Source organism: Adiantum capillus-veneris, chromosome 10, assembly GCF_014529385.1.
Source record: "Adiantum capillus-veneris isolate H3 chromosome 10, ASM1452938v2, whole genome shotgun sequence".
NCBI lineage: Eukaryota > Viridiplantae > Streptophyta > Polypodiopsida > Polypodiales > Pteridaceae > Adiantum > Adiantum capillus-veneris.
Genome location: NC_140940.1, coordinates 146,750,366 through 146,771,454, shown reverse-complemented (window position 1 = coordinate 146,771,454; position 21,089 = coordinate 146,750,366). Strand labels below are relative to the sequence as shown.

At 42.5% G+C, this 21,089-nt stretch overlaps 1 protein-coding gene across 2 annotated transcripts in view; it reads right to left on the bottom strand.

Moving 5' to 3' along the window:
• LOC147449813 (signal recognition particle-related / SRP-like protein) overlaps nucleotides 1-14,405 on the bottom strand; it is a 75,431-nt gene extending 61,026 nt beyond the window's left edge. For both annotated transcript variants that reach the window (XM_086522175.1, XM_086522176.1), the window contains exons 1-7: nucleotides 14,225-14,405; nucleotides 13,400-13,466; nucleotides 8,908-9,018; nucleotides 8,409-8,604; nucleotides 8,231-8,316; nucleotides 7,892-8,090; nucleotides 7,703-7,814 (exon numbers count right to left, since the gene is read on the bottom strand). In XM_086522175.1, coding sequence (XP_086378301.1) covers nucleotides 7,703-7,814; nucleotides 7,892-8,090; nucleotides 8,231-8,316; nucleotides 8,409-8,604; nucleotides 8,908-9,018; nucleotides 13,400-13,466; nucleotides 14,225-14,300 — 847 coding nt within the window. In that variant the 5' untranslated portion in view covers nucleotides 14,301-14,405. The remainder of the gene's footprint in view (nucleotides 1-7,702; nucleotides 7,815-7,891; nucleotides 8,091-8,230; nucleotides 8,317-8,408; nucleotides 8,605-8,907; nucleotides 9,019-13,399; nucleotides 13,467-14,224) is intronic.
• Nucleotides 14,406-21,089: the final 6,684 nt, after the last annotated feature.

Genomic DNA, 21,089 nt, shown 5'->3' with positions numbered 1-21,089 from the left:
TATGTTACGGCAAGGGTACACTATCATTGCGGGGATTCTGTGATTCGGACATGGCAGGTGATCTTGACACTAGAAAGTCTACCAGTGGGTATGTATTCACACTTGCAGGAGGTGCTATTTCATGGTGTTCAAGGTTACAGAAGATTGTGGCACTGAGCACTACAGAGGCTGAATATATTTCAGCCACAGAGGATTCTAAGGAAGCTATTTGGCTTGGCAAGTTGGTCAGAGACTTTGGTCTTCCTGCATATGCTCCAGTGCTTGGTTGTGATAGTCAGAGTGTTGTATGCCTGGCTAAGAATGCCATGTTCCATGCTCGTACCAAACACATTGATGTACCAAACACATTGATGTGCGGTACCATTTATTCGACAGGTATTGAATGATGGCCTTGTCACACTGACAAAGGTCAAGACACATGATAACCCTGCAGATGTTCTCACTAAGTGTCTTGCTAAGACACAATATCAACATTGCTTACACTTAGTGGGAGTTGCTTTAAGGTACCACATCGGGCCTTTAAGTGGGAGGTTGTTGGGTCTAAAGGCCCTTTTGGACACCTCTCGTATGTATTTCTTCATTCTTTTATACCTTGGGTGTGAACCACCCCTAGGGTCACTTAAGTGACCCTCAAAATGTACCCACATAATAAAACCCAAGGCTTTTGAGTGTGTGTCTTATCAAACACACGAAACCAACGTACAATCTACTCTCTCTCTCTCTCTCTCTCTCTCTCTCTCTCTCTCTCTCTCTCTCTCTCTAACAGCGCTCACGCTCGCGCTCTCTCTGCTCGTGGGCTTGTTTGCATCCATCGCCAGCCCCCCTCTTCCTTCAGTCATCTCCGTGACGTATCTCCCATACTCCGCCTGCTCTCTGTCAAGTGAGCATATGTCAAGCCCCAACTCACCCACATCCAGCTCTCTAAGCATCTCATCTGAAGTGTCGTAGAAGACTGTCTGAGAGTTGCCCGTTCGGGCATTGAAGTCCCCTAGGAGGATGATATCACCATCCCTAGAAAACTCCCATATATCATCATCTAGTATAGAGAAAGGCGACTGTCCTCTGAATGCAGCATATACTGACGTACTGGGGAGGAAGTAACATATGGCAATGTATAGACATCGACTTGTGTCAGCTCTCAGCCTCACCCACATGTATCTAGCATGATCATCTCTTCATACACAATATGTAGTAGTGGTTGTAACTCCTCCCTAAATAGCACTGCTACTCCTCCTGAACCTCTACTCCCATGCTCAGATCTCGAGACTGTCCTGTGGGCTGTCTCCCATTTGTATCCCACCACATAGGGCATAAGCTGTCCAGGGGCCTGATGCGTCTCTGAGAAGAAAACAATGTCCCTGTCTCTGAAACTGTCCTCAAAGGCACCAACGTCCAACCTCATAGATCCATTACAATTCCAAGTAGCCATCTTCAGTGTGGTCCCATAGGTCTCACACCGCCATGTAGAGCGCCGCTCTACAATCACCACCTGACCATCTCTGTAAAAGGCCATCTTTCCCTTCTCCCTTGCCGCCGTAATCTTTGGCATTACCTCTCTCATATGTGCAAGCTGTGCGAGAGTGAGATCATCATCGAGAAAAATACCTGTCTTCTTGAGAGTAGGCCTCTTTCTCAAGAATTCCTTCCTCTCTTCCAAGGAGGGGAAGTGTAGTATGAGAGCTCTCCCTTTTGAAGATTCTCTCGGGCCATCACTCTTCTTGCCCACTCACCATGCCTTTGTGTGTGAAGGCTTGTCCACCCCCATCATGGATGTGAGGCTTGTGCCTCTTTTGCCACATTGTTTATGTCCTTGAGGCCGGTTACCCTCACATGTAGAGCCCGCATCCTCCTTTGTTCCTCTTCGAGGGTCATGTTAATAAGAGTAGGTGTACAAGGAGCTTCCTTACCTTTCCCTTTCTTGGCAACCTCAATCCATTTTTCGGCCTCCTCTACTTTCTTTTGTGTTGCAGGAGATGACCGAAGCCCATGACTTCTTCTCCTCACCTTCCTTGATAACCCGTATTTCTTCTCTCATGGTATTCAATTCTTCCATCATGGATGGCTGAATTTCGCATTCTTCGAGCTGCCCACTTTTTGCTTGTAGATTTCGGATGATGGAATCTTGGATGACCACTTTCTCCTCGAGCGAAGCGATCCTCCTACACATGCCATCTCTTTCTTCGGTCCATCTTTGAAGAATAGTGCTCCTCTCCTTCCTCCACTCTTCAACTTCGTTTCTCTATTCTCTCATTTCCTTCTCTATTGCCGACATCCTTTTCCATGTCCGCATGAAAGAGGCTTTGTGGGCGGCCGGCGAGGGATGCGTCTTCTTACACATGGGGGAAGCCGTTGGCACTTCTTCGACGCTTCCCATGATTGAGAGAGAGAGAGAGAGAGAGAGAGAGAGAGAGAGAGAGAGAGTCAAACAACAAAAAATTATAAGAAACCCTAAAAAACAGCAAGAAACGCTTGTGAAACCTTAACAAACAGCAAAACACAGATTTGAAACCCTAAAAACCAACAAAAAACAGTGGCAAAACCCCAAAAAACAGCAAGAATCGATGACGAAACCCTAAAAAACATCAAAAAAACAGTGACGAAACCCTAAAAAACAACAAAACAACAGTTTCGAAATCCTCGGACGTCGTGAGCAGCCAAGCTGGATGGCTCGATCAAGAATGATGCCCCAATGAGGGTGTGATTGGGTAACCTCTGATGAGTCATCCCAAGTAGTCCCTCTTACAAAGTAGTGATTTGCCTTAGTATGGATCCTCTATGTGTAGGCCCTCTACTCCTGTATGTGTCTACGGATCCCCAGCAAGAAGAGACCTAGGCACCTCTAATCAATTATCATAGTAATCCATGATGCAAGATAAGGGGCCAAAGCCTCCTTGAATAAGCAATGAAAACACCCGTGGATCTCATAGTATGATATGCACTAGCAGATAAATAATGCTCCTCCGTCTCTTAACTATCTCTGGCAAACATGGCTTAATGTCTCCTTTGGGGGTAATGAGGCTGATGGGTAACTAGGATACAACCTCAGTGATAAAAATAGGAGTAATGGGAACAAATACAACCCTTTTTCCCTCCCTACAAACAAAGCCTCCTAGTAGTGATTGTACTCAACATTCAAAAAGAGGAGCTTCCTATTAGGTGCAGCGGAAATGAATATGGTGAAGATCTAGTTTTACACTTCCACAAAATCCTTTCCTTCTTTCCTTGCGTTAGTGAATGCTTTGTGCTTCAATGAATGTTCCTTTTATATTCCCCTGAAGAGAGGGGCTGAGAGAATGCAATAGAGATGTGTAGAGGGGGAGAGAGAGAGAGAGAGAGAGAGAGAGAGAGAGAGAGAGAAGAGAAAAGCAACACCCGATGGGGTCCCAACCAACCCTCTCAAGGGCCCCCCACACCGTTACCGATGTGGTATTTGCTTTAGATTGCGTAAATGGAATGTATACACAATGCAATACCTCAATGCAGACACTACTGACTCGATGACGACAAGTCACCGCGGTAACTCCTCAGGAAGAGGCACCTCCAGGGCTGATTTGATGCACCTTGGATCCTTCTCGATGTGGGATTGCGGCTCAATGGGCTGGCGAAGTACCGGATAGCAATGGGAACACGCGTAGGCAGCTTTCCAAGAGATTCCGTCGCGAAGGACGGGCTCATCCAAAACACTTCCCCTCTTTGATGTAGTTGGCTCTCTCCCGAAGAGTGAGCCGGGGTCGTGCATCCTTATCTTTCTGTTCTTGGGGGCTCTTCTTCTTTCTACTTTCATTTTTAGAAGTCTGTTCGGTTCTCTGCGTCATGATCTCATCTGTGGGGTAAGTCAGACTGCCTGAATGAATGGCAAAACCCCGTTTCGCATGACTCATCGGTTTTTGAATAGAATTTGACTTTTGTTCTAAGCAGTGATCTTGAATCTCCGTAGGAAGTTCGCAGCTAAACCACTCAATCTGTTCTTTAAATGAGATCTTCTTAAATGAAGAAGCGGGTAGAAAAGAGCTCCAAATCTCTCGCAATATGCGTTCAAAGTATCTTTCTTGGTCATCCGGAGATGATTCCAAGCAGTTCGTATGTCTCATTCGTACTCTCGAGTCAACCAAGAAGAAGTAAAAAGCCTTTTAAATTTCCACCATTTAATTGGCGCTTTCTTGTTCAATAGAAGAGTGGACCACCATGTTCAAGCATTCCCTTGAAGTAAGAGATAGCCCTCCGAATCTTGGAGTGCTCTTAGTAATGCCCTCCAGAGAAAGCTATATCAAACTGCTGTATGAAGGCCAAAGCCCTCGAAGCATCTCGGAATCCAAAAAAAGTGTCAAATTTAATTGATTGTCCACCTATAAATTCTCGAACTTTCTTGCTTTTATCCTCAAGAGAGTCATACTCGTTGGCTTTGTAGAAGTGTTTCTTCTTTGCATAAAATCTGTGATCATCGGAGTCCGAACTATCTGAAGACGAGTCCTCTATAGAACTGTCAAAAACTGGGCGAAACTTAGGCTTCTTTGCCTTTTTCTTGCCCTTTCCGAAGCTTTGCTTTTTGCTTCGCTTTTTCCCTTTCCTGTCTTCTTCGCTCGAGTCAGAAGAGCTAGAAGAACTGTCAGAAGAAGAACTGGATACTCCTTCAAATCTGACACGCTTCTTCTGCTTTCTTGCCGAGGCAAAGGTAGATTGACAACCCAAATAACCCAGGAAGTCAGTTCCTTTCTTTTGCTTTTTGTCGTGCTTTTTAGCTTGTTGTTCGCGTCAAAAAGCTGAGTAATCTGCGTATCAACCACCTCTTCCAATTCTTGCTCTGTAAACATCCTCAGAGTCGGAGGTTTCTTGAGTGCCGGTTTGAGGGGTGGTTTTGTGGCCTTCCGCCACTGGGAGTGCACTTCGTCGAAGGATGTCTGAGTCAAAAATTTGGTAAATTTCGGATCCTTCGCAAGATTGATCATCATCTTTATCGCATCGTCAACCAATTGTCGACGTTCCATCTCTTCAATCTCCGCCTGAGTAGGCCGAGGCGGGCCGTACTCTTCGTGAGAATCTTCTTCGTGATCTCTTCCCGCATCCCTAGATGCAAAGGAAGTCGATTGTTCGTTGCTGGAATCCATAAGTGTCGCAAGAAAAGGATCGGATTTCCCAGTAGAAGAGAAATCGGCCGCGCTCTAATACCACTGTAACAAACTTGGACACTTCAAGTCAAGATTCTACCGCGACACAACAGAGATTCACTTCAAAACACTTCACAGTTTACAATTGATTCGACACGGCCCGGCGGAGTTCCGTGCCTAGAGATATTGACCCCAAAGACTGGCGCCCCTTTCAGTATTTCTTTTTGTATTAATCTGACAAGGGAGTGTGAGGGTTCTCACTCTCAGACTCTACGTCCAGATGTTCTCCAGAGTGGGAGCCCAACCCACTTATTTAAAGGTTTACAAGGGATGCCAAAAGCAGAGCCCCAAAAACTCACACTCAAAAGCCTTGCAAAAATAATGCAAATAATTCCCAAAAGCTTTTCAGCCTTGCGTAGGAATCAGCCCACGCAAAAAGCTTGAATTCCGTACAGCTTTGCCAGCGCTTTTTGCACCGCAAATTGCGGAAGGTCCGTACGGCATGCCACGTCAGCAGTCCGCCGCGTTTCACGAAATCTACCACGTCAGCCATTCTCAACATTTGACGGGCCCGTTTCCGAGGTGTGTGTGTGGATGCTACCCACTTGATGGTGTGTCTAGGGCTATGCCACGTCACCGTTTTGTGACATTCTGGGAGTACTTCATTAATCTTTTCACACGTGTCAACCTGCAGTTGACGTTTGTACTCCACTCTGGCAAACTTCCCTACCGAAAATTTGCCCAAATCTTCATCAATTCCCGTGCCGAATTTCAACTTTTCTTTGCCTTCCCACCGGGAGGTGTTATCTCTGTCAGATTCTCCACGAGAACCCACGTGTACTCTTGGGTTCTTTATGGCTTATGCCCTTTAAGACAAAGAGATGAAGACGGGAACACGCCCGATGCGCGATGAACGAAGGGTGGGAGTGGCTAATAAGTCCGGGGTTGGGACACGAAGATTATTTAACAAACAAAGCTCTTCACTGCTCTGTCATTCTCACACGAAGATTCTTTAACAAACAAAGCTCTTGACTGCTCTGTCAGATTCTCCTCGAGAATCAATGTGTTGCTGAAGAAATCGGATCCTTTGTAGAAGAAGAATCTTTTTGGGCTCTGATACCATTGTCACAGGATTGGACACTCCAAGCGAGAAATCAATAGCAACACACGAACGGAAACTTCAAAATCATAGAACTTTAATAGAGAAAGAGAGGCGACATGGCACGGCGGAGTTTTGCGCCCAGAAGCGCTGGCCCCAAAGACTGGCGCCCCTTTCGATATTTCTTTATTATTGATCATATCAATAGAACTCCTTAGGGTCCTCTGCTCTCAAACTCTACGTCCAGATGCTCTGCAGAGTGAGGCCCCGGGGGCTCTTATAAACATTACAAGGGATGCCTAAAAGTAGAGCCACAAAAGCACTTTTCTCACGAATCCCCAAAAGCTAGCGCTAAAATTACTAACGCATTTTGCGGAAGTCCATACGGCTTGCCACATCAGCAACGTAAAATGCGAGCGTCCGTTCAACTGCCACGTCATCAACAAGATTCGCGGGCGTCCATACAGCTGACACGTCATCAGCCTTCACGCATTTCTTTTAGCTTTTTGTCCCTTGGGCCCTATCGGATAGGACCCCATAAGTTGGTACAACTTATAAAAATTGGTGTCCTTTCATTTTTGGCCTTTAGGCTTGATTTTGCAAGTTGATACAACTTCTTCTACATCTTTCAGCAAGGTGGAGTCTGTCCTTTAGGTCATGCCACATCATCACTTTGTGACAACAGGGGATGGAGAGCCTCGAGGAGGGCCTAGTAGTTATAGCCATATTTGAAGGTTCATCGCCAAAGTTTCATCTATATATTACAGAGAGTTGCAGTAGTCTAGGTGCTATTTAGAGTGAGGGTGGTGCACCATCCAATGTTTGTATACACCCCCATCCTTAGATTGATTTCTTCAGCCCTCTCGTGAAGAATCCGCCGCACATCATCTCTCTCGCTACTATACATGGAGGTGGAATACAGTATAGAGTATTCTTTATTGGATTACCATGATCCAATTTTGTATGGGGCATAGCAGGGCACATGGCGCAGTACGAGAAGACCTTCGCCCCTCTTGGATTACAGAAAAATGTAATGTTGAAGAATTAAGAGACTTTTTTTGCAAACCAAGAAAAACTCTTCGTCATTTCGCATATTTTATGGACATATTGTGATCACACCCTTGTGGTGATTGGCTTTGGTACATTTATCACAAGGCTCTGCCCTTGAGATTTTTAATTTCATAAGAACATTTTTCCTCGTGTATGAGAGAGAGAGAGAGAGAGAGAGATAAACTATAGATAATATGCACTGAAAAAAATAGCTTTACCTAGAAAGGCCTAATGATAAAAGATGCCATCTACTGAGCACTGTTTATCAAGCAAGCCTTCTTGCACAAGTAGAACCTAATAAAATTTACAGCAACAGAAGTATAGCAATGACCTGATTAGACAAACCGCAGTCATTGTCCTATAATGTCCACTGCAATCCGGGCATGCTCATGACAACAGACAAACATAGTGGGATGGGGGCTATAACACAACATAAAATGATCCAAACCTTTCACTATGCATGAGCGTATCTTTGCATTGTCGATTGCAAATTTCCGACCAAGCCAGCTAAGTTCTGTCATACTTACTGCTTGCTGGGATCGGGCTTCACTCATCACCGCCTATTCAAGACATTACTTTGAATTAGCATCTACAGCAATATCATAACAAGAGTCGAGCAAATCCATTGAATCATCACCTCCAATTTTGCTTTTAGAAGGTCAAATGCAGGTCCTTCCTGTCTGCTTAGCTTTAATAACTCAGTACCATCCATCTTAGACTGACCCATTTTATAAGAGCAGTACCGAATATTAGGATCAATCTCATCCTCTACTCTCTGCCGGCAGAGGACTTGGTTCTCTACAGATCCATACTTTCCAAGTTCCTCATAAATAACCCTTGCCCCATAGAATCAGGAAATAACTCAGTACATATTCAAGTTAGAATTACCAAAACCCACTCAGTAGATATTCAAGTTAGAATTACTAAAACCCACTATCAACTTCTAATAAACAGCAGCATGTCACAAAAGCCAAACCTTGCGCTTTCAAAATTTCTCAAGGCAGTGTCCCAATGTTGCTCCCGTTCTACCAAATATGAACCTTTCATGTATGCTACATAAGCCTAGCACCATTGCAATAAACATAAACCATTCAAATTTTGAAGGTACATTTAGATGCAAGCCCTTCATGAAGTGTTAAAAACTGAAGTGTTACCGTGGCCTCGAGTGAAGTTTTTGGATCAGCTTTTTCAGCACAAGCATGAGAAAAAGCATCAGCCCATTTGACTGCTTTGGACAGCCTCCCAACTAAATGAAATCGTTGTCTCGAGTTTGGTCCATTTGTTGTCTGCTTAATAGCCATTGCATAACTCCAGGCTCTTTCAGCCGAATAGAGAAGTATGTGCAGAAATCTGAGGATAATAACCGACAGGGGTAACCAAAATGCTCATAAAGGTTGCCATTGTTCAAGTGTAGAATCAAGCCTAGCATGTGGCTTGCTATATTTCACACACAGATATTCAACAACTATTAGAAACGAAGGCAGCAAGCCAGGGCAAATATAATATAAACTCAAATCGCTTGGTGCCTATAATATTGGCCATTTGGCACTAGCATACATGACATGTTGAAATATAAAAACTTGAACTACCTCGTTCATGTAAGTTTGGCCACCACTGGACACAAACAATCTGAAAACAAACATCTTGAATCACCTGGTATCTGTCACATTGGCCACTACTATCTGCCTACGTACATACTTTCCACGACCATGGGTAAACTTCAGGGATTTATAAAGTCGCCGAAGTCGGGCTGTACAATACCTCCTGCAAATAATCAGAAACCAAACATGTGAAGACGCCTAAGCCGCGCTATACAATATTTCCTATAAAAGCAAACACATAAAACATAAAACATTCCCCTGTTCCCAAATTTTGGAAAAAAAAAAAACCACCTAGATGTATTAAAAATATAAGAATCTCCCTAGGATGCTACTGAAGGAATGAAGATTGGAAAGAAAGCCATAATAACAAACACACACACACACACACACTCACAAAGAAAAGAAAGAAAGCTTTATTAATGTCTTCTAGAGGCCGGTTTCAGCCTATAAGACATAACGGCATACATGTGTGTCCTCCGGTATCCAACAAAGAGGACAAAGTGCTGAAAAGAAACCTGCTACAAAACAAAATAGACTGACATGGGGGTGTGTATGTGTACATGGGGGATAAATTGGGGGTGTACTATGGCATGCATAGGTGGGTAGGGAGTGAAGAGCCCTTGCAACATAGCAACAAAGTCTGAGAAGGCCCACTTTATCTCCCTCTATGTAATGTGCAGCAGAAGCAATTGATGGTGAATGCTCAGAATGAGTGCTCAGTGCGCACTCAAGGTTCCTTTTTACTTCATGAGAGAAATGTGCAATAGACTAGAGAGGAGAAAACGATACTGTGAGTGAAAATTCTGTGATTGAAAGATAGACAGAAAGGAGACTAACACCAGATGGGTCCCAAACCCCCCACCAAGGGCCCCCCTCTCTATTGCTAGAGAGGTATTTGCGTTGGATTGCACAAATGCTGATACAATGGATCTAGATGCTGGGATGCCGATGGAATCTTGCTACTAATGCTTGAATCTGCGAGGCTAAGGGCTGAAAACTGAAAACGCTAGAGCTGATCTGGTACTTGGGCTGAAACTACAAGGCAGATTGGCTGATGCAAAAACTCTATGGCTGAAATCTGGCCTGAAGGCTGGGAGCTGCAATGGCTGATCTGTATCCAAAACGCTACAGGGGCTGCATGCTGAAGGGCTGGAAAATACGACCATTGGGACATTTGTTGGGGTGTTGATGGATCTGGCGACAAAAGGCTTGGAAATGTTGATAAGGGATACTATTGGTGATGGTGATCATGCTGGAAAACTTAACGGTGCTGCTGGTACTTGTACTGCAGCAACTGACGGTACTAATTGATGCTTCAAGAAGTGACCCCTAAGATCACTTATATAGGGCAAAAGTGATGGGTCGAGCAAGGTCAGATTTATAAAAATGATGCTAATATGTCGCTTATTAATAAGTTGACGAACTACTAATAAGAGGTGCTTCGTCTGCAATTATTGCCTAGGCTTGATACTAATGGTGTTGTATGGGAACACTCCCCAATGCCTACACTGGCTGTGCTCATGTGCAATTGGTATGCAACTAATATAAGTGCCTGGACATGCACGTCCTGCACACGCTCACAAGGATGCCAGAACACTTCCTAGGCTGTCCTAAACCTAGAAATAGGAGTTAAAGCTTGTCCACATGCACATAGGGTTAGATGTGCGTGTGACATCCCCACCTTTTTTATAGTGAGGTACTGGTACCAAGCTGCTTGGCAAAGAAATCTTCATCGGCCCACTCTGTTGCGGTGGTGCCACGATACTTGAACTTCAAAAAGGACTGCAATGCTTGCTTTTTTGAGACGCACTGAAAGCAATAATATGCTCCGACTCCATGTCTTCAACTTTCTCTATGATCTTTGGTTATCTTCTTCAAGAATCTCCTTTGAGGGATCTCCCTGAAACAACGTCAACCAAAAAACAAGGAGAATGGTGTGCATTATCCATGAGTTAGGCAACTGCAAATTAGTAGACACATCTTCTACCCTTTTCAGTAAGATTGACACCCCTTTCGATATTTCTTTATTATTACTTCGCAAAGGGTACAACTCCCGAGGGTCCAGCTCTCTCCAAGACTCGAGAGTCTACGTCAGCTCTCTGAGGAGTGGCCCTAGGGCATTTATAAAGGTACAAGGGATGCCCAAAAGCAGAGCCCCAAGAGCAGAGCCCCAAAAGCATCATGTCCAAAAGCACTTCCACCCGAAGGCATCCAGTACCAAAAGCTTGCGTAAAAAACTGCCCAATCACAACCACGCCAAAACATGGAAATCCATGCAACTGCCACGTCCGCACAATCAGTGCAATTTACGAAAATCTTGCCCAGAGTTGGAAGCTTGATATTGAGGTTTTAGGCCCCTCGGCCAGTGCTCCATAAGTTGACAGGGGTTAGAAAGACCCCTCGGCCCATCTTCTTGGTTCAGTTTCTCGTCCTAGCGGCCAGTTCTTTCCAATTGGGCAAGCCATGTCATCACTTTGTGGTACGCCATCACTATCCATAGACCCAGAGGTGTGCAACAAATTGTCACGTGACACATCCAACCCTATGTGTCCGGGGACAAGCTACTTCATAACAAGGGGTCAGTCAGTCCAATCAGTCTAGATTTAGAAGTGATCTGGCACTTTTGTGAATCTGTTCGCAAACCGTGCATGCCCAGGCACTTAGTGTAGATGCATATCCTCTGGTTGCACACAGCATGATCATAAGCATTCCCATCAGAATCCATCAGAATCCTTCAAGAGAATTTTCCAGTGCATTTAGTCTATTTTACCTATTTTTGACATTTTTCACTTATTATTTTTAAGTGACTTTTGTTGAAAAGTAGATAGGGCAAATTGAGTAAGTTTGTATATAAGCAAACCTAAGCTAGCACTAAATGGCAGAAGAGGCAACAGGAGCCAAGCTCAACAGGCAACTTCTTAAGCAAGAACCTTGGTGGTTTCCCCTCCAAGCAAGATCCCATCCCTAGCGTTTTGCATCAGGAGGTCATCGCCCTCATCAACATCAACCTACCGTTTTCAGCAGGACATCATCGCCTAGTAGACTCCAGACTTGGCGTTTTTTCAGCAGATCTTCACCGCAAGGAACCCTCAGCCCTAGCAATAGTAAAAAGCCCAGATCACCCTCCCTTTTGGCCTAGCGTTTTCAACAGATAAGACCTCAGCCATGCAGCGTTTTTCAGCAATGAAGCAACTGCAGATTCAGCCCTAAAAGACCAGCAGATTCAGCCCAAAGAACATCAGTTTTCAGCCCTAAACTAGATGCAGATTTTCAGCCCTAAAGACCAACAAAATCAGCGTTTTCCATAGCGTTTTTCGCAACAGCAAATTTCAGCCCATAGCGTTTTTGGACAGCAGATAAAAGATTGCAGATTTCAACCCTTAGGTCGGTTTCGCCATCCCCGTCGTCATCACCGACATAGCCTAGACTTGCATCAGTCACATGCATCATCATTGTACCAGTTTGTGCAATCATAAGTAGACCGCTCTCGCCGGCGAGAGTGGGGCCTTCGGAGGAGGGTTTAGGAGGGTTTTACAACGTCTCTGGTGTCGTATCTCTCTTCTCTCTCTATCTCTCAATCTCATACACTTGCACGCACAATATCCACTCACTTTGTTCATGATCATAGCACTCCCTCATTAAGAACGGAAGGCTCTCCCTTCCATAAGAACAAAAAGGAACCTTGAGCACATTATGGAGCACTCATCTTGAGCAAAGTTCAAACATTCATTCCACTGCACCTACACAACTAATATAAAAAAACGTCCAAGGCTCGGCCCCTGGAAACAATCTGCGTACTATGAGCTTGGCAAGCAATGCCTTACTCTGCATCTCTAGATCAATAATACCAAGCCACCCTCCTATCTAGGCAAGAGAACTATGACTGTGTTCCGATGAACTTGTAGCCGTATGTAAACAAACCCGTCTGAACCACTCCACAGAAAGTTTCACAATAGGCGGCACAAACATTGTATGACTAGTGAAGAGTCATACAGGATGTAGTAAACCAAGCCGTCGCAAGAATGACCTTATTTACCACAAGAGCTCTACCAACCAAAGACAAATGCAAGGAAAACCAATGGCAAGGCTTCATCTTGATAGACTATAAAACTCGCTCAAACTGTTGCTCATAAGACCAGCAATGCTAACATGAGAACGCAAATATTTACGAGTCTATCCTCTAGGCAACCAAGCGAAATGGTTATGTACACCCCATTGACAATCCTCATCTGTTCCTACAAGAAAACCAAAAGATTTGTGCTAGTTGATAAGAGCTCATAGCATACAGCAATGCCAACATGAAAACCCGAGTATCTGCAAGTCTGTCCTCTAGGCAACCAAGCAAAATTGTTCTAAACACCTCGATAACAGTACTCATCTACTCCTACAAGAAAACCAAAAGACTGGTGCCAATTGATAAGAGCACCACTGGCCAAGCAAAAGGTAGTGAGAGCATATCTCTCTCTCTCTCTCTCTCTCTCTCTCTCTCTCTCTCTCTCTCTCTCTCTCTCTCTCTCTCTCTCTCTCATATTATGAACTATTACCGGTAGCGTGTATAATCATGATGCCTTACGCCATGCTCATTTTGTGCTGTTTTTATAAGTTGTAACACTGTATGGCAAACAAAGAATCAAATTAGTGTTTGCCTTCTGTAAACAATTGCTTGAAAAAAGAAAAAAACCTCTAGGGTGTGGTACAACCATGGGTCACACACACCTGCAGCCTGCTCCACCTCCCTAAAAAACTCATAATTGGCTTCTTCTTCAAAAAGGCAGGGGGAGGGATAGAGTAGAAAGAGAGGTAGCAATACAATCAAAGGTTAGTGTTACATAGGCGAAAGAGGAAAACAATGTGATAAGGCTGTCAAAAAGAGGTCTTTAGAACCCACTAGAGCCTTGTGCATTGAAGATCCTCCATGGTGACTTCGGTTACTTCGAAGACATCTAAAATTTCATCTTTGGCTGTTCTATGATTGGCATCTTCTACCCAAATTTCTGACCCTTGAGCTTGTCCCACTACTTTGCAGCATACTATATCTTCAAACTTTAAGGCAATGCCATTTTGTAGGTATTTCTCTTATCAACAGTTCCATAAGATTACTGTGCATAAGCATTGCCAACAGCAAGCTTATTCCACGTCAGAAGATGGCACGTTCACCAGAGCAGCTATCATGCTGCTGGCTATCCGGTACGGAAAATTAAATGATTCTTCATCGCACTTGGGTTCGGACAACTAAAGTCTGCTGCGTTTATAAACAATTAAGGCAAGCATGAATAACTGTTTGTGTGTGTGTGTGTGAGAGAGAGAGAGAGAGAGAGAGAGAGAGAGAGAGAAGATCGGTGTTTGCGAAACAGAAAAAAAGACCTCACCGTTGAATGAGAACTTTGTTTCCTTCAGCTCCACATCCATGGGAGAGACAGCAGTTGTGACATTGATTTCGCCCATGGCACCCGATCAAAAACACAGAAAATTCAAGAGACCAAGCACAGCGAATTACTTATTGCATCGCTGAGTTTGATATGAGTAGTGTGTTTTAGAAAGCTAAAGTCGTTTGTTTAATGAGTAAAGGGAGCTCTTTTCTGAAAAATCATATTTGAACATTGTTTTAATCTTCACCTCTTAATTTGTAAATTTTACGATTGGGAAAAATCTGATGGTTGGATTATTTCTAGCATTAAGAAGAGCTCGTGCTCGTTGCAAACTCTTTGGCCCATATGCTCAATTGAATGAACAATTGGAAGTGAGGTGCACCAAAGCTTAAAATCGCCTCTTTTGCCATTACACTTGCTTTATCGATTACTTGAGGGAGTTCATGTAGAATCGGTATGGACATTGAAGAAGAGAACTATTAGAAGTATACACTTATTTCGAGGATGGGGAGTCTACTTAGTTAGCTTTCTACCATGGTAGAGAGAGTTTTGACATTGGGTATCATCAATTCCACATCATATTGAAAGATACTTTGAGATCAATTTTTAGAATAACCTCAAATCATCAAGGAGCTTTGTGGTCTCGATACTAGACCACACAGCTATCATCTTAAGCCCATGAGTTTTATCACCTTTGCTTTGCTAAGCATAGATCATGCCATTCAAGGACTATAAAAAAAGTTCTCAATCGTCATCACACCACTCAAGCAATGTAACAAAAAACAAAGTCAAATATAAGTAAATTGCTATGAAAATGCTTTTGTTAGAAAGCATAAGCAAGGGTTTGTGACATGGTTTTCTCCTAATGGTCTTGGATCCTCCTTAGTGTTGCATGATGTAAATGCTTAAGAGTAGCCGCATGATCCTGGAGCTCTTTCCAACAAAAAGAAGCTTGAGTATACATTGGAATGTGGAGGCTAAGATCTCCATGACCCAAACGACTTAGCGACTTCCTTGATGAATTGAGATAATCCAAGGATTCTAAAAATATGTAATTTGAATAAGAAAATCCATGACTTGTGTAGCTGCCACACACGAGAATAAACTAAGTGGTCTTACTCAAACGATCAACCACGACCAAAACAGAGTCCTTGGATCCTTGGGTTCTTAGTAGTGCACCTATAAAACCCATAGAAATACTTTGCCAATTGTATTCCAAAATCTGTAAAGGATGTAACAAGGTAGGCATCATTTCTCTTTTTGCTTTATTAACTCGACACTAAAAATATTCCATGACATACTTGTGGACTTCTCGCTTAAGATAAGGCCACCAAAATGTCCACTTGACCAATTGTAAGGTCTTATATATGCAAGGATGGCTTGCACAAGGACTATCATGGTTGCCATGCAAAACTTTTGCTCTTAGTTCACGTGCATAAGGAACATAAATCTTTTTCATATAAGAAATACATTCTGCACTGAGAAATTAAAAAATGGACTTGATTAAGAGCTACTTGATGAATTAAACAAAGCTATGTCATCAAGATTATTAAAATTTGTATCAATCCTAGACCTTATTGATGCAAAGTAAGGGTTGTATTGTTGTGCCTCCTTGTTTCTTGAAGCTAAGTACTCTCTAATAGAGTGATGCTTAATCCTCATATTATGCATAATGCTTTAGCGATAACATTATCCTTGCCCCTTTTATACAAAAAAAATTCATGCAAAATTTCTCCATTAGGTCCGTCCATCTGGCTTGATAGCCTCTCAAATCTGGCTGAGTACAAAAATACAACAATCAGTGTCAACTTAAACTCTACAACATAAAGACAATGATGCCAGATCTTAAGTGCATAGATAATAGGATACAATTCTAACTCATGAACATGGCACTTTAGCTATGGGAACAAAATCTTCTTGCTCTCAAAAGCCATTGGCCTTCCATCTTGACTTAGTACCACACCAACTATGATACTACTAGCATTTGTATGTAGATCATAAGGTTTTTTTGGATCTACAACTCTAAGCATTGAGGGTAAATCTAATGCTTGCTTCAACTGTTCAAAAATTCCTTGTTGCGTGCTAAAGGAACACAATCTTGCAACAAATCATTCAGAGAAGCTTCTATGAATGAATACAATGTAATAAACTTACAAAATAAAACCTTGAAAGACAAAGAAAATATCTCAAAGCTTTCACGTTATGTGGCATTAGCCATGCCAAAATCATTGTTACCTTCTTGGATCCATCTTGTTTGCCTTGGCACCAAAGATATGGCCTAAATACTCAATGTTGGCCATACATAGAAAAATCCTATCCACATTAGCATTTAAACCGGCCTCTCTTTAAGCTTGAAAGATTGTAAATAACTATGGTTCACGTTCTTGCAAATTCCTACTATAAATATAAATAAGGAAATCACCAATGAAGCCCAACACAAATAACCCATAAATGGCCTCAACACATCATTCACTAACATCATAAAAGTCATTAGAGAATTGGTAAGACCAAGAGGTATCACTAAATGCTTGTAATGACCAAACTTGGTCCTAAAGGTTGTCTGATATACATCTCTTCCCTTACCCTAATCCGATGGTAGCCACTTGAAATTTATCACAAAAATTTACTTACTTTACAGGTTCAAAGATATTAGATCTATGCACATATATGCAAGCCCAAGGGAAAAAGCCTCATGATGAAGGAATAGAGTGTCTCAAAGTTCCTCCACTGACTACCATATCATGGTAACAAATCTCCTTTAGGACTCATCAGGTACACATGTTGGGACTCATATATAGGTAAGTGAAAAGCCCCATAGAATATGAGAAATCCACAAAGGAGTGTAAGACCAAAACTTTGTGAGAAGCTTCAAACTTGTCTCACAAGACAAGCCTATATGAAAAATCTACAAAGATGGCTTGTGTAGGCACACAAACCAAATTGATCTCTCTTACAAAGAGTTTCTACTAAAGCTTTAATTAGCTTTTCCTTGCTTTAGGCATAAATTTAAATTAGCATTGATTACATTTTTTGTTGCATAACCAAGCATCATTTCCACATACATATTAAAACTAGCATGCTTATAATCAAAATTAAGGAGAAGGTCATTAACAAGATATGTCACAACATTGAGGGCCGACTTTTATAACGCCTAATCCCCCCTCCTGAAAATTATTTTCATTGCTCATGATCTTAGAGCTATTTACAACAAAGAGAAGATTTAGTATACATTGGAATGTGGAGGTGAAAGGGCGATGGTCATGTGTGTTCTAATCTCCACCCAACCGTGCTATCTTATAGCCTCCCCCTATATCCTCTAGCACTTGATTAACTCTTTCGGTTTGACCATCCGTTTCTAGATGATCAGCCGTACTTAAATTAAGTTTAGTTTCCAACTTTTGGAATACAGCTCTCCAAAAGTGATTATCAAACTTTCAATCTTTGTCACTAATGATACTAGCTGGAAGACCGTAGAGTTTATATATATGCTCTATAAATAGCCGTGCTAATTCCGGTGTCTTAACCGTAGTCTTAGTGGGAATGAATCGATCCATCTTTGTGAGACGGTCTAGAATTACCCAAATGGCATCATGGCCACGATTTGTAGTAGGTAGTCCTACTACAAAATCCATAGAGATACTCTCCCACTTACCTTGTGGAATCTCTAAAGGATGTAAAAGGCCACCTACCTTGAGGCGCTCTGCCTTATTAACTTGGCACTGTTGGCACTTTAGTACGTACTCTTGAACATTATGATGTAAGCCCGGCCAATAAAATTATCGTCAAACTAAGGCATACATATTACAAATACCTGGATGACCAGCACTTGGACTATCGTGACACTCAAATAAGATTTGGCGCCTAGTGTATGAGCCATTTGGCACACATACTCTACCTTTGTGGAGTAAGTAGCCATCATCAATGGAAACAATCTTCCAACGCTTAAGCTCTTCCTGAGTAGGGGTGGAGCTCTGTGTGTTGGAGTTTCTATCTGCGCGTGCAGAGACATGTTGATCTGGCTGTTCAGAGACATGTGAGTGTGAGGGATCCCTTTTTAATACTACACTCCACACTTTAGCATATGATTGATCTTGTGCACACCTGCCACGTAATGACTCTAATAAATCCACTCTTTATTTCCGTGAAAGCAAGTGAATTAATTTGAGACATCCGACTTAGTGCATCCGCTACTACATTTTATCGCCCCTTGCGATATCGTAGCTTACAATCATAATCTTGAAGGATTTCGGCCCATCTAGCTTTACGGCCCTTCAAGTCCGTTTGAGTAGTAAACCATTTGATACTCTCATGATCAAAAACTACTTCAAACTCGGCATCATATAAATAGTGTCGCCACTTTCGTAAAGCGTGAATTATGGCATAGAGCTCTCTCTCATAGACAGAATAATTCTGTTGAGCTCTATCTAAATTTTTACTTTCAAAGGCTATAGGTCTTCCCTCCTGGAGAAGTACCGCACCGATTGCTTTATCACTAGCATCAGTCTCTACCACAAACAACTTAAGTGGGTCGACAATTGCTAGGATGGGAGCAGTGGCTATAGCTACCTTGAGTTGTTCGAAACTGTGTTCTTGGGCTTCTTCTCAAGAAAAGGTCTTACCTTTTGCTTTAAGTTGATTCGTCATAAGAACAACAATTTTTTCATAATCACGGATATACTATTGATAAAACCCAGCCATGCCTAAAAATATTTGAAGCTCCCCAACCGTGTCGGGATGTGGCCATCGAAGAATGGCAGCAACCTTGTCAGTGTCCATTTTGATGCCAGAATAAGAGATCACATGACCGAGGTAATCTATCTCTGTTTTAAAGAAATCGCTCTCGCTTTGCTTAGCGTACAGCGCGTGAGCTCGTAGCTGTTCGAACACTAATCGTAAGTGTTCTATGTGTTCATCTTCAATCTTACTGTAAATGAGAATGTCATCAAGGAAAACTACAACAAATTTTCCAAGATAGGGACGTAAGACACTATCCATAAATGTAGCTAGAGAATTGGTTAGACCAAAAGGCATAACCAAAAATTCAAAATGCCCGAACCGTGTTGTAAAGGCAGTTTTGGAGATATCTTGTAGTAGGATACGCACCTGGTGGTATCCTGAACGAAGATCTATCTTTGTATAGTATCTTGCCCCATGGAGTTGATCAAACAACTCATCCACTCGAGGCAGAGGATACTTGTTCTTGATGGTTATCGCATTTAATCCGTGATATCTACGCACATGCGCATAGTACCATCTTTCTTTTTGACCAATAGAATTGGTGACGCCCAAGGCGAAGTGCTAGGTCTAATGAAACCATGAGCAAGGTAGTCAGCCAACTGACTCTCAACCTCCTTGGCTTCTTCAGCACTCATATGATAAGGTGGTTTACTCACCGGTTCAGTGCCTGGCAAGACATCTATGCCATGTTGCACATCACGTGTAGGGGGTAAACCCGGTGGTAAATCACTTGAGAACACATCACTATACTCCGTGAGTAAGTGAGTTAGCTTTTGCCGTGCAAAAGGAGAAAGTAAACTAGAGTTATGCTAGGATAGAGAATCTTGTAATTCCTGTAATGTTTGTTTTACAACAGTTGCACGTTGCTCGATAGAATTGAAATTGAGAGCACTTTGCTCGTTAGATTTGTTAACACTTTGTTTATCAGTAGAATTCATTGCACTTTGCATACCATTACTAGGATTCACCGCACTTTGCTCTTGAGAATTCACAAGACTTGGAGACAAGCGGTAACATAAAAAGACTTCATCTATTAAATGTGCTTTCTGCAAAATAGAAAGCTCGATTGTACATATAAGAGGTGCATATGGTCTCACCAAGCAAAAGCACATGTTTAACATTGGCCATAAAGGATAAGGAGTTGTGTTCATAACTAGTGTGCAATGTGTTTCCTAAACCATGCAGCGACTCCCGTCCTAAAACTACATCAGCACGGTCCATGTTCATAACTTGGAAGTCAAGGGTCATCGTATGATATTGATAAATAAGCTCAACCCTTTGAACTATCGTGTCCCATACTTCTTTATCATTCCCAGACATCTACTCTACCACATACTTGTGAGAGAAGGGAGTCTGTGTAAGCTTCAATTTCTTGACTAGCTTATAGTTCAAGAAGTTATGAGTGCACCATCATCCACTAAAATACGAACACGTTGTCCGTTAATAGTGCCATGCATGCGAATCAAATCATGGGGGCCAAAGGTGGGCTACCACATTGAAGCAAGTACACAACACTTGTGCTTTTCTTCCATATGAAGAACCTCTACAACACAATATTTAGGAGATGAATCTAATGTGAGGCGTTGCACAGTGTGCATGGCCTTTTCTTTGCCTTGCAAAAGAGGACAATCTTTCCTGTTATGTTGGTCCGAAAGACATCTAAAACACAAATTGTGTTTCTTTGCACGCTCAAAATCAGCAGTGCTGAGAGACCCACGTGGAGTATCTCGTGATTGCTTAGGCTTCTTAGCCTCTTGTGGACGTGGAGAGGTAGATTGTCTCTTATTCCTCTTGGAACGTGTGGGATATCTACCTCGCCATTGGCTGTTAGCCACATTGCTCTTAGCAAAAGTATTCTCAGAGTAGGGAACATTTCCTTTCCTCTCTTGGTCATCAATCTTGCTTTGGGCATGACTGATGGCTTCTTCCAAAGTTTTTGGATGTTGGGTCTTGACATGAAGACGATAGTCTTTGTCAAGACCCCTATTAAAACCCCGTATCTTTTGGAATTCATATAGACCTTTTAGTTTTAATATGATTTCCCGATACTTTGAAAGGTACTGTGTGAGAGAGAGGCTAGACATGCGGCATTTATCCCATGATAAACAATTCTTATCTTCTTCATTGG